Raw genomic sequence first — 15,384 nt, 5'->3', positions numbered from 1 at the left:
TTTTAAAGCATTACAGTAGAATCCCGCTGATGCGACCCCCCTTTGATGCGTCCATTCCGTTTATACGACCGTTTTTTTGAGAAACCGTGAAAAATTTAAGCAGAGAAAGTCGAAAATTTGAGTAAAATCGGCTGAAAAACAAGTCTGTTACACTTTGTTGGGCGCTATGTGTTCATGTTTATCTTGGCGAGAGCTGTACTGTAAGCAGGCAGGCATACAAAAGGAGGCTAAAAATAGATACCACCCCTCTAGACTGTCCACGTGGCAGTGTCTAGCCGAGCTCAGCACGTCCACTATCGCACAAAAAGCCGTCTCAGCTGTCATGTTATCTTACCCGCCCACACGAAAAGCCGCTGTGGTAGCTTCTGCGAGAGCATAAGAAACTCGTCCTGCCAGGCTGGCGGTAGCAGCGGCTTGACGTCATACGTGACGTGACGCTTACCTCTCCCATCCCCTTCTAATTCTTCAAGGCTCATCCCTCCCAGAGCCACAAACCATGTAAAAACACCCTCCCCCTCCTTTTCCAACTAACATTTCAACACATTCCCTCCCTTATTTCAACCTTCTGCATGAGAAACTGTCAGCATCCTCCTCCCATCGCACACCGCGTGCGACAAAAGCCAGGTTGTATAGTCCATTCTCGGTAAAATAAATATTTTTATGGGCTTATATGACTGTCCTTCGCCATTAATAAATACTTTATAAGTTATTATGATACAATTTGTTTATTAGTCACACAGCACTTTCTGCTGAAAAATCACTAATACCTCGAATTTTATTGAATAGAAAAATTTAGCAGGGCCGTAAATATATTTATTTTATTGCATAGTTACTTTTCCAACTGCATTCGAGCGTGTTTTTTTCTCTTTTTTTACGCTGTGAAGGGTCGTGGAAAAAATTATTGCTTGAGCTGTCAAAATAAACATCGCTGACGGCAAGGGCGGGAGCGCATCCTGTCTGTCTGTCGCTGTGATTATCTACTCCAAAAACATGTCACAGCATTTCAAGATAGCATTGTTCTTATATCTTTCGTTTATAGCCGATAGTTTTCTACCTGATCCACACAAGTTCCTTCGCCATGTTTTGAACGAAAATAACAACCAGCCGGCTAGCATAGCCGAACACGCATGACGCGAATTCACTTAGCGTGAGCATTTATCGGAACCCATTGTTCGGGGTATCCGAGTCCGAGGTGTAATATGAATTTAAAAAGTTGTCTTTTTTACACCATAGACTATTTGAATATGAAATCTATGCGAACAAAGGCAATTTTTTATATATTTGGATTTTTTTTGGGGGGGAGGGGGGGGGGGGTAAATTGGCCCGAATTCTCTATTGCGACCATTCCGTTTATAAGTCCGTTTTTCCGGAAAGCGTGAGGGGTCGCATCAGCGGGATTCTACTGTATTTGTTTGATATCTTTTTAACTATTTTGTCTAAATATATAATTCAAATAATTTCTTATTAGAGGTGTCATTTGTGAATGAATGTACGTCATGTATACTTTAATTGATTTTCACCTTTCTGTTAGAAATTTGTAAGGCAGTGAGTGTTGTAGAAATGTGTATAAAATGATAATCGGTCTATATCCATCATTAGTCTGTTAATGTAAGAAACAATGAACATATTAGGACTTAGTGTCTGCTCGACCATTGAGGTGTTAGAAGTGGATGAGGAATGGAACATTGAGATGGAGCAATGACAGAATTCATTTTTGAGAAAAATGGTAGTTCCCTGAGAAAACACGCTGCCACTCAACAGCACCTGATAGAATTGTGTTGGTATTTTTTTATGGTTCGGGGGGGGGGGGGGGGGGGGGGGGTGTTGCAAGGCAGGTGATGTGACTATTGTGGCCATAAAAAAGTCTGCATTAGCATAGTTTGTGGACCGCACATAAAAGACAACATGACTAGTATTTAGAGTATCGGCGAGGCAGGTGTGAGAATGAATGAATTGCGTAACATCATGTCACTCAGAGAAAACCAGCCAGCTCGCCTTTTTTACTTGCAGAAATCCTGATTCAACCCTGCCATGAATCGAATTTGAATTGTATTATCTGACCACTCTATCGCTGTGTCTCCACCAGGTGTGCAAATAGTGGAATTAATTTAATTGACATGGAATCCAAGTTCCTAATAACTAACAGTTTACTAAATCCCAGTTAAAACTGTATCTAGGTGTTACATATTATCTATAACAAAAATATTATCTTTTGTGTGAAAACTCCTTTATAACAAAGAGTCAGCAATATCAATTCATATTAATTTTCTTTCAAATAGCCATTATTCAATCATATTTAATGAATTGTTCAAACTGGACAAACAACTGTGTTAATTTATTTAATGAAACAATCGGTATTAAGAATCTTCATACCAACTAGCTGAATGTTCACAGCAGAAATAGTACATTGTAAAACTATGTCACAAGTATTGAATAATGCTGATAAAGTAATGGAGAAATGGACACGAACAAATCACTTTCTTAATGGACTTACATGTTGTACATATTTTACTATTATATTTATTTTATTAGGTTTGTTTAGTTTGGCTTGCTTTCGTAGTAGCATTTTTTTCACAGCATATTGAGTGATAGATGCAATTTTATGAAATTTGTGGATTTTTTCATTTCATAATTAATACAATAGAATTAAATACTGAAAATTATATGTATAATAATATATATATAATATATTATTTATTTATTAAGATTATACATTGCTATCTCAAACGCACAGCAGTTTTTGTGACAAACTAAAAATTCAGAAACAGTGGAAAATTTATTTTAGGTTTACCAGGTACCAGCTTTGTATTGATCTACCACTTTATAAAGTATCGCTCAATAATGAATACACAAAATAAAACAGTCACTTCAGTTTTGTTATACAGAGATATTACTACAATATAATGTGTAAAATAATATTGCATTAAATGCCTTCATTTTGATAATGCCTGTGAAATAAAAAATCATTTATGCATATTATGTTTGTCAAAAAAACTTTTAAAAAAATTGGTTGTCAGTAAAGTCAGTTTATGGACGATAGTTTAACATGACAACGTCATAACAAAACATTGATGAAATGATTGTATACTTTTATGAATAAAATTGAATCATTTTTATTTTAATAATAAGAGAATAAATACTTGAAATTATACTTGTAATCAGATTTTTAAAATGCAAGAATAATTAACCTTCATTGCCGAAATTGTTGTTGTAAGAGCAATGAAAACCACATTAACTTTTCACTTCACTTTATAAACAGTCGACGAAACAGTTCACGTGTAGATGACTTGTAATTAATTCTAAAAACTGGCGTTTAGATATAAAGTTTAAATATAATTATGAACAAGTTTTCATATGGATAAAGTGTAATCAAATATCTTTCATCAATTATATGAATCACCATAATTTTATTAATTTTTTAGTCAATTGTAACATAACCTATTATTACTGCACTCGCTGACAGCGTAACGGCACACAGTGTAACGTAACAATGAGTGTAACGGGACACAGCGTAATGGAACAATGTGCGTAACGGGACACTTTTGTGCATGCAACCAGCGTTTGATTTATTAGACGTCACGTCAAAAATTGGTTGTCTGTAAAGTCGGTTTACGGACGATAGTTTAACATGACGTCATAACAAAACATTAATTAAATGATTGCATACTTTTATGAATAAAATAGAATCATTTTAATTTTAATAATAAAAGAATAAATACTTGAAATTATACTAGTAATCAGATTTTTAAAATACAAGAATAATTAACCCCTTATTGCCGAAATTGTTGTTGTAATGAGCAATGAAAACCACATTAACTTTTCACTTCACTTTATAAACAGTCGACGAAACAGTTCACGTGTAGATGACTTGTAATTAATTCTAAAAACTGGCGTTTAGATATAAAGTTTAAATATAATTATGAACAAGTTTTCATATAAAGTGTAATCAAATATCTATCATTAATTATATGAATCACCATAATTTTAATTATATTTTAGTCAATTGTACATAACTATTATTACTGTACTCGCCGACAGCGTAACGAAACAATGAGCGTAACAGGACACAGCGTAATGGAACAATGTGCGTAACGGGACACTTTTTAGTGCGTGCAACCGGCGTTCATCGATTTATTAGATGTCACGTCAAAAATATGTGTGCACTTGTATTACAAATTTCAATTCTAAATTGTTCATTTATGTAGTGTTAAAAATGTTTGTGGCTACATAAATATTATTATTACAAATTTTTGTTATTATTAAAAATTATTTAGAGTACTTAATGTTTTATGTTTTACAGGTCAAGAGTTCATTTCAAACAGTTTATATAAACTGCACATCCATGAAGACACCAAATTTAATTTACTCTCGAATATGTGAAGAACTTGGAGTTAGAATTACAGGAAAAAATGAGCGAGACCTGCAGACTGCCATTGAAAAATTCCTGTCTTCCAACAAGAAAATGACGTAAGATTTTAATTTACAAGTACATTCATATTTCAGGGATGATATTGTGAGTCATTAAATTATATTTATTTTCGAAACATAAATGCAGTAAAAAATTTTCTTAACATTCTCGTTTAACATTACATTTTTTCAACCCAAACCTTAAATCTTAATGAGTGTTTACCCTGTTGTAATGGTATGACTATAAGGTTTCAATTATATGTGGATTTCAAAAATGTTGTAGCAAGTTTCCACTGTAATTGTAAAGTGTTTTTGCTCAAACTTAATGTTGGGTCTAGTTGGAATTGGGAAGACTTAATGTTTAAGGGCCCGTCTGGTTGGGTGTATGTGCGTTAGTGAGACAGGATAATAAGTGCAACACTGACTGGTGCTTCTAGCGTGGTATCGCCTCTGCTCTAAACTGGTGCGCAGTTTTCTTATTGTCCATAGGACAACTGTGAAATTTGAACGGTGACCGTAACATTGTATAGCACAGAAATTAAGATAAAGGTGTAATGCAAGTCACTTAAGTGCTTTCAAGAATCCGTATCAGTTTTTTGAAGCCTAAAAAAATTCTAAAAACATGGCTTGTAGTCATTTTAACTCTTCTAAAAAATACAGTTTAAAACCTTTATCCAAAATCAAATATCCTTTTCAGCCCTCAGGGAATTCTTAAATGCTTTTCGTAAGCTGACCCCACTTATATATCTTGAGTAGTTTTTAAATCGCATTGTTTTTCCTGAAGTTGTGCCTGGGTAGGCACACAGCGCCTTTAATAAGTGAATGTTGAATGGTTTAAATGGATGGTTAGATACGTAATGAAAGATTTATTTATTTATTTAAGTTCCTGTGAATTTTTTTTTCTCTTGTCCTGCAAACGTAATGTAACTGAACCAGTTAATGTAATTTTTTCCTTGGTTAATAAGCTCAATGTTCCCTCTGAAACAACCCCCCCCCCCCCCCCCCCTTTTTTTTTACAACTAACGTGTGCACTCACACTGTTTATTAACTGCTCAAAATATGTCATTGGTATCTGTTCAAAAAGGAAAAAATTTTACAGATTTTTTAGTACTGTTATCAGTTTTCATTTTTTTTAACTCTATTTTTTTGAGAGTTAAAAAGAAAAATAACTGAGGTTTTCATAATTATGTTTAGGAATGACACTCCCAGTAGAGATTCCTCGAAGCACCAAAGGGATTTGCAATGAAAACACCTTTATCTCTGCCATATATAATATTATGAATTTATGATGACCATTTGTCTCTCATAATTGTCCTGAAAAGGCTGCACGCCAGCTCAGAGCTTGTCCTTGGAGGCGATACCACGCAAGAAGCACCAGCGAATATCGCGCTTACATTCCGCATCACTAGCACAAATACACCCTTCGTTAGGTGAACCCCTTAACACTTTAATTCAACTGATCACAAATCCACAAAATATTGCTTACCCCGGCATGCGACTTCTCTGTGGTCAAACTAGTTTTTATTTGGTGCTGCCGTTTGTCGAATTGATTCCTTGGAGTGGCTGGTCCATTTTCCTCCATAGAAATATGTATTTAAATATTGTGTGGTATATATCTGTGTTTTTTATTTTTGCCAGCAGACCTTGACCTTTTGGTGCTGACTGCTACCCTTGCTGGGTAAAAATTTCATTTTCAAAGGAGTTAAATAGCTACGTCCCTTGAGAAACTGTGCAAGTTTCGCCGTGTGTCGTCCCGCGGCCGGCACCTCATCGCTGTGTGTCGATCGTTGCAGCCTGCTGGTGCTGGATGAGATTGACCAGCTGGACAGCCGCAAGCAGTCCGTGCTGTACACGGTGTTCGAGTGGCCGACGCTGCCCGGTGCACGGCTGGTGCTGGTGGGCGTGGCCAACGCGCTAGACCTCACCGACCGCGTGCTGCCCCGGCTGCAGGCGAGGGTCGGCGCCAGGCCGCAGCTGCTGCGATTCGAGCCCTACTCCAAGGCTCAGCTGGTGGAGATTCTCGTGGACCGACTGAGACAGGTGAGCTTTCCAGTTCATTTCAAGCCACTAATAATTAATTACACTGCAGAGGTCTTTAAGGGCGCCACCTACCTGGGCACACGTTCGTTGTGCAGAGCTTCAGAAAAAAACAGCACAATTTGAAAACTGTGACATGCAAGTACTTTTCTACCTCTTAATGGTGGTGAAGGCGGTGAAGTAATGAAGTCCTTGAAACTCCTTAATTTTTGATCCCATGAGATGGTAGGAATCATATTTCATTGATAGATTTTTGTGATGATTTTTTGAAGATCATTGGTGCTCATCTGTATTTTTTTTCTTTAGTATTCCCGGTAAAACTATATTGTCATTCGATAATCAGGCATGGCTGTGGTCTGGAATGTGTCGAATTAGACTTTTTAGTATACCACTGATGGTATGGGTGAACTCTTGTGTGCGTGGAACATCAACAGTAGTTCAGTTTTGAGGGAACGGATGGCGGGTGAACACGGGCCTCGTGTGTCAACAGCACGGCGCTGACAAGCTGTTCCCCGACACTGCGCTCCAGCTGCTTGCGGGGAAGGTGGCGTCCGTGTCGGGGGACGTGCGGCGAGCGCTGGACATCGCCCGCAGGGTTGTCGACATCGCCGAAACTCAGAGCCGTGCCAGGGAACTGCCGCTACAGCCAACAACTGATGGTACGGTACTATCTCGCCTAGTTTGGACTTGTACTGTGCCTTGTGTTCTGTCCAAGACTGCAGAGTAACCCTATGAGGCGTTACTGACAAATCGGATTCAAATAATACCTACTGCATTTGCCTGAATAAAGCCAACCTCAATCGCAAGCCAATCACTACAATTTGATGTATCTCCGCCAAAAATTAAAATTTTCTCCACATTCACCCATTCTTTTTGAAGCATTTATATTGGCCTGATGCTGAAGTTATTCCTCTGTTTGGCATACTGTAAAAATTTGAGGTTGCACCTAATTACTACCAGAAGAGTTAGTTTCTTGTAATGAAACTAGGCATGTGCAAATATTCTTATTTTTGAATGCGAATAGTTTATTGTGTTCAATTTTACTTTGAATACTAACACTTTGAATTAATGAATATTCAGTTGGTTGCTAATATTTGACATAGCATACCCCGTGAGTTTGTCGTATACCAACGTTCAGTGTTGTTGAAGTTATGTTTAACAGGACATCATAATAAAAAATATAATATTCTTTAAGTACTGTCTCACAAAACAGTAGAGGAAAAAATTGCTTGGATGTTTAAAATACCATACTATTTTCCACCTTTCAAACTTGAAACAAAATATTTTTTTGTATTTTTATCATCACATGTGCCACAAGTGGGAAAAAATAAATAAACGCCAACATCCATAGACTAAAACACGAAATAGACACTTCTTTGCAACTACTATTTAAAGAAGTGTACATTATAGTTTCAATGTCATATAAATCAATAGTCACAATCACTCTTATCACCATGCAACACGGTTCAGCTTACTTGCTGTATGGATGTATGACAAAACAGACATTTCAAAATAAACAAATGTAAATTTTGGTTCTGGATTCCAGAGTAAATTAGCAGAATATGTGTTTGTAATATTGCTGAACTAAAATACAGTTCATCTTGCTGCTATTAACAACGGGATCACGTGAATAACTAGGGTTTAATGAGTACTTTCAATGGTATGGTTTGTGAATACCACATTGACAAAAGAATTTCAAATTTTTTGTGAAATGAATTTGATTTTGCGAACTTTTTTTTTGGATCAGTACCTAAAGTAGCCATGATCTGGAAATTATGGTGAATAAAAGTTGATGTGAGCAGTTGGTTAGGTTAAGTTAGCTGCGTAAAACATTTTTTCCTTCAAAACTTTTAATCTTTTAACATTCTACTTATTTTTGTTGCTGACAACCTAATCAAACTTATACTTCAGTATCGGTTTTTTTCCAATTTCTCAGTAGCCACTACACTACATATTTACCATTTATTTCCTTACAGATTTAGATATAATGTATAATGTGTAAAAATTAGTGAGTGCCCGATATCCAAAAACCCGATACCGATACCGATTCAGATATTTCCAAATTTACCGATCCGATACGCGATACCCGATATTCCGATAATAGGCCTATCTCATTTCTAATACTGATTCTATAAAATTGTGGTTCTGGAGTATTGTTGGAGAGACAATAATGAAAAATGTTAAATATTAATAAAACATACTTATGTGAATGTATATTGATTTTATTAATTGTAAAATACTGTAAATTCACATAAAATGAAAGCTAATAACGAAATTATCATAATGGCCAACAAATAAGCTCTCTAAATTCAAATTCACTGCATGTACTTAGTCCAGTGTCTCAACTGTAATCTACGAAAAATACAGTCTGAAAAACATCAAACTTTTGTAACCTTTGTAAAATTTCATCATGTTAAACGACACGCTAGAATAGAAGGTCTTCAATTAGCAAATTTTTTGACCATTGTTCAAGTGTATCACACCATTTATTGGTGCGAAAACACGTTAAAAATATTTGAAAAGTAATTTCAATACAACTTTGAAACGTACTGCAGAGTTTATAAAACCACACATCTTTATTTATGTTATTGGCAATGCACTCAATATAGCCAACATAATACCTTTGCTGCAACTTGCCCTACTAAATACGTTTCATATTATAGCTTTTGTAAAACTTACGTAACGTCTTTGTATAGAACAGCAGTTGGCGACCATGAAACGACACGGAAAGAAAATGCCTGTTATATCCTTTACTTACTCTATGGTTATATCAAGCAACAACTTTATTCTTCCCAATGTTTACTTACAGCTACACCACTTATTAAATTAAATATCGTAATTATTTTTGATTATGTTTTCAATTTATGTACACTTAGTGAACTTCTAATATTCATCAAGCGAAAACATTTTGCGAATATCTGAAACAAATAAATATGCATTAATGACTGGGATTTGTGTACACATGGAAGAATTGAACCGTCGGGATGCATTGCAGTATCAGAAAGAAGAAATAGACTTGAAATTGTTTCAGTGGAAAATATGCTTGGAATTACAGTGAAAGTCCGTTGTAGCGAATACGGTCTATAACGTAAAGTCCGCTATAACGATAATTGCCATCGGCACCGTCAGTTTTGCATATGCTGCGTAGGATAAAAATTTCGGAACTAACGAATGCAACGTGGGCTCATTTTCGCTATAGCGATAGATTACACACCTGTAATTTTGCTCTAAAACAATGAGAAAAGTCTACAATTTCCTTAATAAATGAAAAACAGCTTCGCACAATTCCACGCGTCTGGCAAATAAACAACGCGCATGACGTGGCCGTCTTGGCAACACCGCACAAGGTGGGGCCCCGCAGCGAGCATAGCTTGCCTCGCGGCGACGAAAGCAAGATGGCCCCGCTGCGAGCATTACTTATTTAGAATTGCGCCGACTGTAGCCCGTAAATGAGCATAACTCGTCTCACACTTGCATCGTAAGCGTGCGGGGAGTTGACGAACACGGAACTTGTCGAGCTCGTCTCTTCTAATCAAAACGAAGCGGCGTCTGAAGATGACGACGAACCATGTGTCGTATCTGTTCCGTCGAAAACGTCAATGATGGAGGCACTTGACACAATCAGTTGTTTTTATCAGCATACAAATGCTTCGACGAAAGATTTGATGAACTTCCAAGAGGTCCAGTCGTTTATTTTGTCCGAAAGTAGTGAAATCAAGGCAAACGAAAATTGATTCGTTTTTTAAAAAGTGATTTTTAATTTTGTGGTATTTTCCAAGGGTCTGTACAAGCGATTATTTTTGTGTTACTAACCAATTGTCGGAAAAATTATTTTATATAATTTGTAAGGTTGTCCAACGTAATTAGAGATTTTTTAATTTTTTTTTGTATTCAAAACTCCGCAAATATGCACCCGATATCATCAGCTTAGCGCACGTCTCCAGCAAACCAGTTGCGGTCAAAGCGATAGGAAGCGGCCGGCATGACCTTGCGTGACCCCGCCCGCCCGTCTCTATGTAAACAAACAGCTGTGCGCTTAGCCACGATGTGCGTGACGGCCTTATCACGGCCACGCGGTCTCATATTTCGTAGTCGGCAAGTGCTGATATACCTTAAAAATTTTATTTTAGTAAGTTTTATGTATATTTCCTTTACTTTGGTTGTGAATTTCCATAGTAAAAACAAGTGAGAAAATAATATACTTTAAAAATGCTGCAAAAATAAGATTTTTTTTTTAAATTTTGGCTGTAACGAAAATTCGCTATAACATAAACTTTTGGCGCCGTTATAAATTTACGTTATAACGGACTTTTACTGTACTAGGTAATATGGTGACGTGAAGAAAGCTAAATTATGCCCGCGGAAAATAAGCTTGGAATTACAGTTAAGGTTATGTGAGAAGTATTATTGGCGAGAGCAAACATCGGTTATCAAAATATCGCAAGTATTTACCGATGTCCGATATTGAAAAATGTGCCGATATTACCGATCTCCGATATCGAATATTGGGCCATCACTAGTAAAAATCATTTTTTGGAATTCCATTTGTAGTTATTACTATTTTAATTTTATTTTTGAATTTCGGAATAATTTGTTGTTTGTATACTATAAAACTTATATTCACAGAGGCCTAATTGAAACACAAGATGAAATTGTGCAATGTTTTTGACACTCACAAATAACAAGTAGGTAAAAGTAAATCTCCTTTTAAAATAATAATGTTATACAGTACTTTGATATATCACTGTCTCTCCATACATTGGAAGTTAACGTTATATTTAGAATGGAAAATATTTTGAAGCGTAGACAAGATTACCAACATAAGAAGTTAATTTTCATAGAGTGTTTTCCTTTAGGTACCATAACAAAAATTGTGCTTCGACTTGCTTTTCTTTCAGATTTGTAAGTATGGAACATACCCTTATTCAATCCAATGGTGTACGCAGGGGAAAGGGGATGGTGGGATAGATATACCTTACCCTAAAATCCTAAAAATCTATCATTCCCACCAACTAAAGGAAAGAATTCCAAAGCAAACAGCATGCAAACACACACACACGCCAGTTTTCTTTTCTACGTATGTTAATTATCCTGCAACCAAATATTATTTTTACAGTTTTTGACAGAAAAATATACTTGCATATGGAAATTATTTTTATTGCAATATAATAAATAAAAGTAATTCAAGACACAGTAAATTAACGTAAGAAATTAAATATTAAATTTACACTGCATTATGAGCAATTGTATATTACATGATTTGTCTTTTTTATGTTCAAGTCTACTAAAGTTTTTCGTGGCATGCAATATAAGACCAACCTTGGTTATGTAAGCAGTTTTTAAGAATAAAAATGTGCTGCCACTGTCCAGGTTAGGGTTAATATGGTAGATTTTATGAATTATTTTTACTTAAACTAAATAAAGGGTAGTTCTGCACTGAAATATTGTTACTAACTGATTAGGTAGTGATTGTTGTTGAGTACCACGGTGTTACACATATAGCTTGGTTAAAAAAAAAAAAAAAAAAAAAAGTAATAATGTAATAGCCCCTGCCAGTCTGGATAAGTGAGAATTCAAATTTTCTGTTACTGTTACAGGAACCTGGAATGGTGTGAGGTCACCCCACAAGTCCCCTGAAAAGTGTATGGTTTCCCTGAACGAAGTGCTGTCTGTACTGAATGGAGTGTATGGCACTGCACAAAAACTTGACGATGGCAAGGACTCCGAGACATTCCCACTGCAGCAGAAAGTCGTGGTGTGCTCTCTCATCCTCATGTTGAAGAAAGGTCGTAACAAGGACATAGTAGCGGGCAAGGTAAGTTTGTGGCAGAAAAGTACGGACGTGCATTAGAGTTTTTATTTTACATCAAAAGTGGTGTTCTTTTTAGCTGAACGTGGTTTTTTTTTCTAGGTATTTTCTTATTTAAGGCTTTTTTTTTTTTTTTTTTTTTTAATAAAATTGTCACTTGTTCTTATAAAAATACCAGTGGATTAGGTAATTTTCACTACTGGGTCAATCCATACCAAGTGACCAGCACTGTTTGCTCGACCATTGTTAAAAAAATTTGATAATTTGTGCCTTGTTAGCATTATGTATTGACAGTTTAAAAATTACCCAATTAATTTTTTATTCTCACTGAATTGATTATGGCAGCCATTTTGTTGCCATGGTGCACGACAATTTTTACATTTACAAGGGTTTATCTACATTGCCATATCTTAGCTTTGGTAGGTCATAGCATGATGAAACAAAATCTGAGGTGTGAAGCACTTTATATACTACAATTCTCATCATAAACCATCATTCTAAAATCCCTCAATCTTACAAACTTTGAAGGTTAATTGCAAAAATTTGCATTTTCATAATTTTTTTTAGAATGAAGGCAGTATGTGTTGGGCTTTAAGATATTTTTGGTAGTACTTAAGAAATAGTAGTGTAAAAACCAATTATTTGTAGTGTAAGAATTTGCTACTTTTTTTTTTTGCAAGCTTGTAAAAATTAGTTTTTTCATATTTTTGATTACTTTGTGGCTTAATATCTCTGGTGGGCAGTTATCTAAAAATATGAAATTAGCACACAATTAAGTACTCCATGGTTAGACTCCCGATTATATGGTGAATCGCAATAAAACGAAATAACATTGAAAAACACATTAACGTGCGACAAAACACCGAAAAAAAACGTCAACACACGACAAAACACGAAAATAGGCAACATTCAGTAGCTATTATTATTTATTTAACATAAACTTCTGGTTTCCGTAGCATCATTATGGCTGGAATCAACTCAGCATGTTTTGAATTCCATTCTAGACCACTAGAAAATGAAATACAGGTTATATGTACAATCTCTGTGCTTTGTTTTGATTCTTCACTTCATAGAGTCCATAGATACTTACAATGCAAAGACGTGAAACCTAGATTAGGCGGAAAAAATCTTGGAGCATGTTCCAATAAGGATGGTATACTAGTACTTTGCGACACTGAAACAGTACTCTAGCCTTAGAGTTTTCACACATTTTGCAAACATGTTAATCTATGAAAAGGAAAAAAAAAAATTTTATGTTATTTTAAATACAACGAAGGCAGTTTCGTGAAATAACTAAAGAATTCAGGGTATATGCAATGCCGAAGCCGAAAGTATCACCTAGTGAATTTAAAAGTGACAGGTTTTATTTGTGTGACGGTAATTTAATGTGTAGGTACTGTAACTGTAGACTAGAACATGAGCACCGTGATACTCTTGTAAAACATGTGGCAAGTGAGAAACACAAGAAAGTAAAAGTGAGTCTGAATTCTAGTTCGAAACGACAGATATCAATAGCAGAATCAGTGGAGATTGGGAAGAAATTTAACAATGAAAAAGAAGAGTTTGTAGCGAAAACTACATATGCATTTCTTTCAGCAAACATTCCAATTGAAATGCTGGACCATCCCAAACTTCGTGAATGGTTTGGTGAATATGTCAAAGGTGGTGGTGACTTACCTACAGCCGACTGGCTGCGCAGAAAGTATATACCCACAATTGCAGAACAGAAACGTCAAGATATTAAGGCAGCAATCACCAACAAACCAGTTCCAGTTTTAAGTGACGAAACTACTGACGGGTGGTCGCTGTGTTTTCAACGTTGTCTTCAAAACACTAGAACCGTCCACAACACAGGCTGTTTTCCTTGCTGCATCTGTTGTATTAGACTGTGCTGATTCCTCTTCATGTGCTCGTGCTATTGTTGACACACTTCAAATGTATGAAGTGGATTATGCTCTTCTATCAGCATTTGTAACTGACTCTGCCAGGTACATGACCAAATGTGCCAAGACTCTTGAAGGATTGTTTGGTGACAATTTCAAACATGTGCAGTGCTGGGCTCACAAGATTCATTTGGTAGGGGTTATGTGGCAAACACATCTTGAAGAGCTCAACACGACTGTAGTAATGGTGAAAAATGCTTTCTTAAATACCAGAAAGCGAAAGTATCAATATCTAGAATTTCTCAAAACAAAATACCCTGCTGATCCTACAAAACAAAAGTTGTTTCCACAACCCGTTGTTACCAGGTGGAATACATGGTTTGAAGCAGCTGTGTACATATTTGAATGCACATTTCAAAGACATTGTCGAATTCTTTGAAAAGTTCAGTGAGCACAACAGTGGAATAAAATTTCTAAATAAAATGTCTGCATAAGATTTAGCTATCGTTCAAGTTCAGGCAATGTTTGTGGCAGACAACTGTGCACATCTGACTGAACTGATTGTCTACCTTGAAGGCTCATCCAACCCTACAGCTCATATGCTAGCTTTCAAAATTAAGAACCTTCAAAATAAGTTTGATCTGAGCAAGGGTATTTTCTCATCTTCTGTAAATGAAAGGATAAGTCATTTATCCACTGTTGGGCAAGCAAAGGTGACACTGTATCTAAAGCTGACAGCCCAGAAATATGAAAACAAACTGTCTGAACTTGTTCTAAATGACCCCTCAAGGAAAACATTTGAAGCAATTGATGGACTCTTCAATCCACAAAACGTAAGCAGGATGAATATACACACTTCAGACTTTAGTCAGCACATCCAAAACTTGCCTAAGATGTCTCAACTTCCCACTGATGTGTTTATGGAAGGGTATCAAGTGTTCAAGAAAATAATTGAAGAGGAACTTTCAAACCCAGAAAAGAAATGTGTTGATATAACCAAAATTGTATGTGTCTTGAAAGGTGACTAGTGACTTTCCCCATGCAGGACTGAAGGCAGTCTGGTTCCCTACATCTAATGTTGATTGCGAACGTTCATTTTCAAAGTATTCATTAGTTGTTAGTGATCGTAGGCAGCATCTTAAACCAGAAAATGCTGAAAGTCTGACAATGCTTACATTTCAGTAAATGTAAATGGATAGTGATAAGCACAGAAAAAATACATCTTTTTGAGTTGCAGATTTTGCATTG

General features: G+C 36.0%; 1 protein-coding gene across 4 annotated transcripts in view; it reads left to right on the top strand.

The window, feature by feature from the left end:
* Nucleotides 1-15,384, top strand: part of LOC134534933 (cell division control protein 6 homolog) — a 42,695-nt gene that overhangs the window by 14,660 nt on the left and 12,651 nt on the right. For all 4 annotated transcript variants that reach the window (XM_063373668.1, XM_063373678.1, XM_063373696.1 and 1 more), the window contains exons 5-8: nucleotides 4,301-4,467; nucleotides 6,201-6,447; nucleotides 6,935-7,103; nucleotides 12,042-12,259. In XM_063373668.1, the coding sequence (XP_063229738.1) occupies nucleotides 4,301-4,467; nucleotides 6,201-6,447; nucleotides 6,935-7,103; nucleotides 12,042-12,259 (801 nt within the window). The remainder of the gene's footprint in view (nucleotides 1-4,300; nucleotides 4,468-6,200; nucleotides 6,448-6,934; nucleotides 7,104-12,041; nucleotides 12,260-15,384) is intronic.

The sequence above is a fragment of the Bacillus rossius genome, chromosome 1 (assembly GCF_032445375.1).
Source record: "Bacillus rossius redtenbacheri isolate Brsri chromosome 1, Brsri_v3, whole genome shotgun sequence".
Classification (NCBI taxonomy): Eukaryota; Metazoa; Arthropoda; class Insecta; order Phasmatodea; family Bacillidae; genus Bacillus; species Bacillus rossius.
This window is presented reverse-complemented; position numbering and strand designations above follow the sequence as displayed.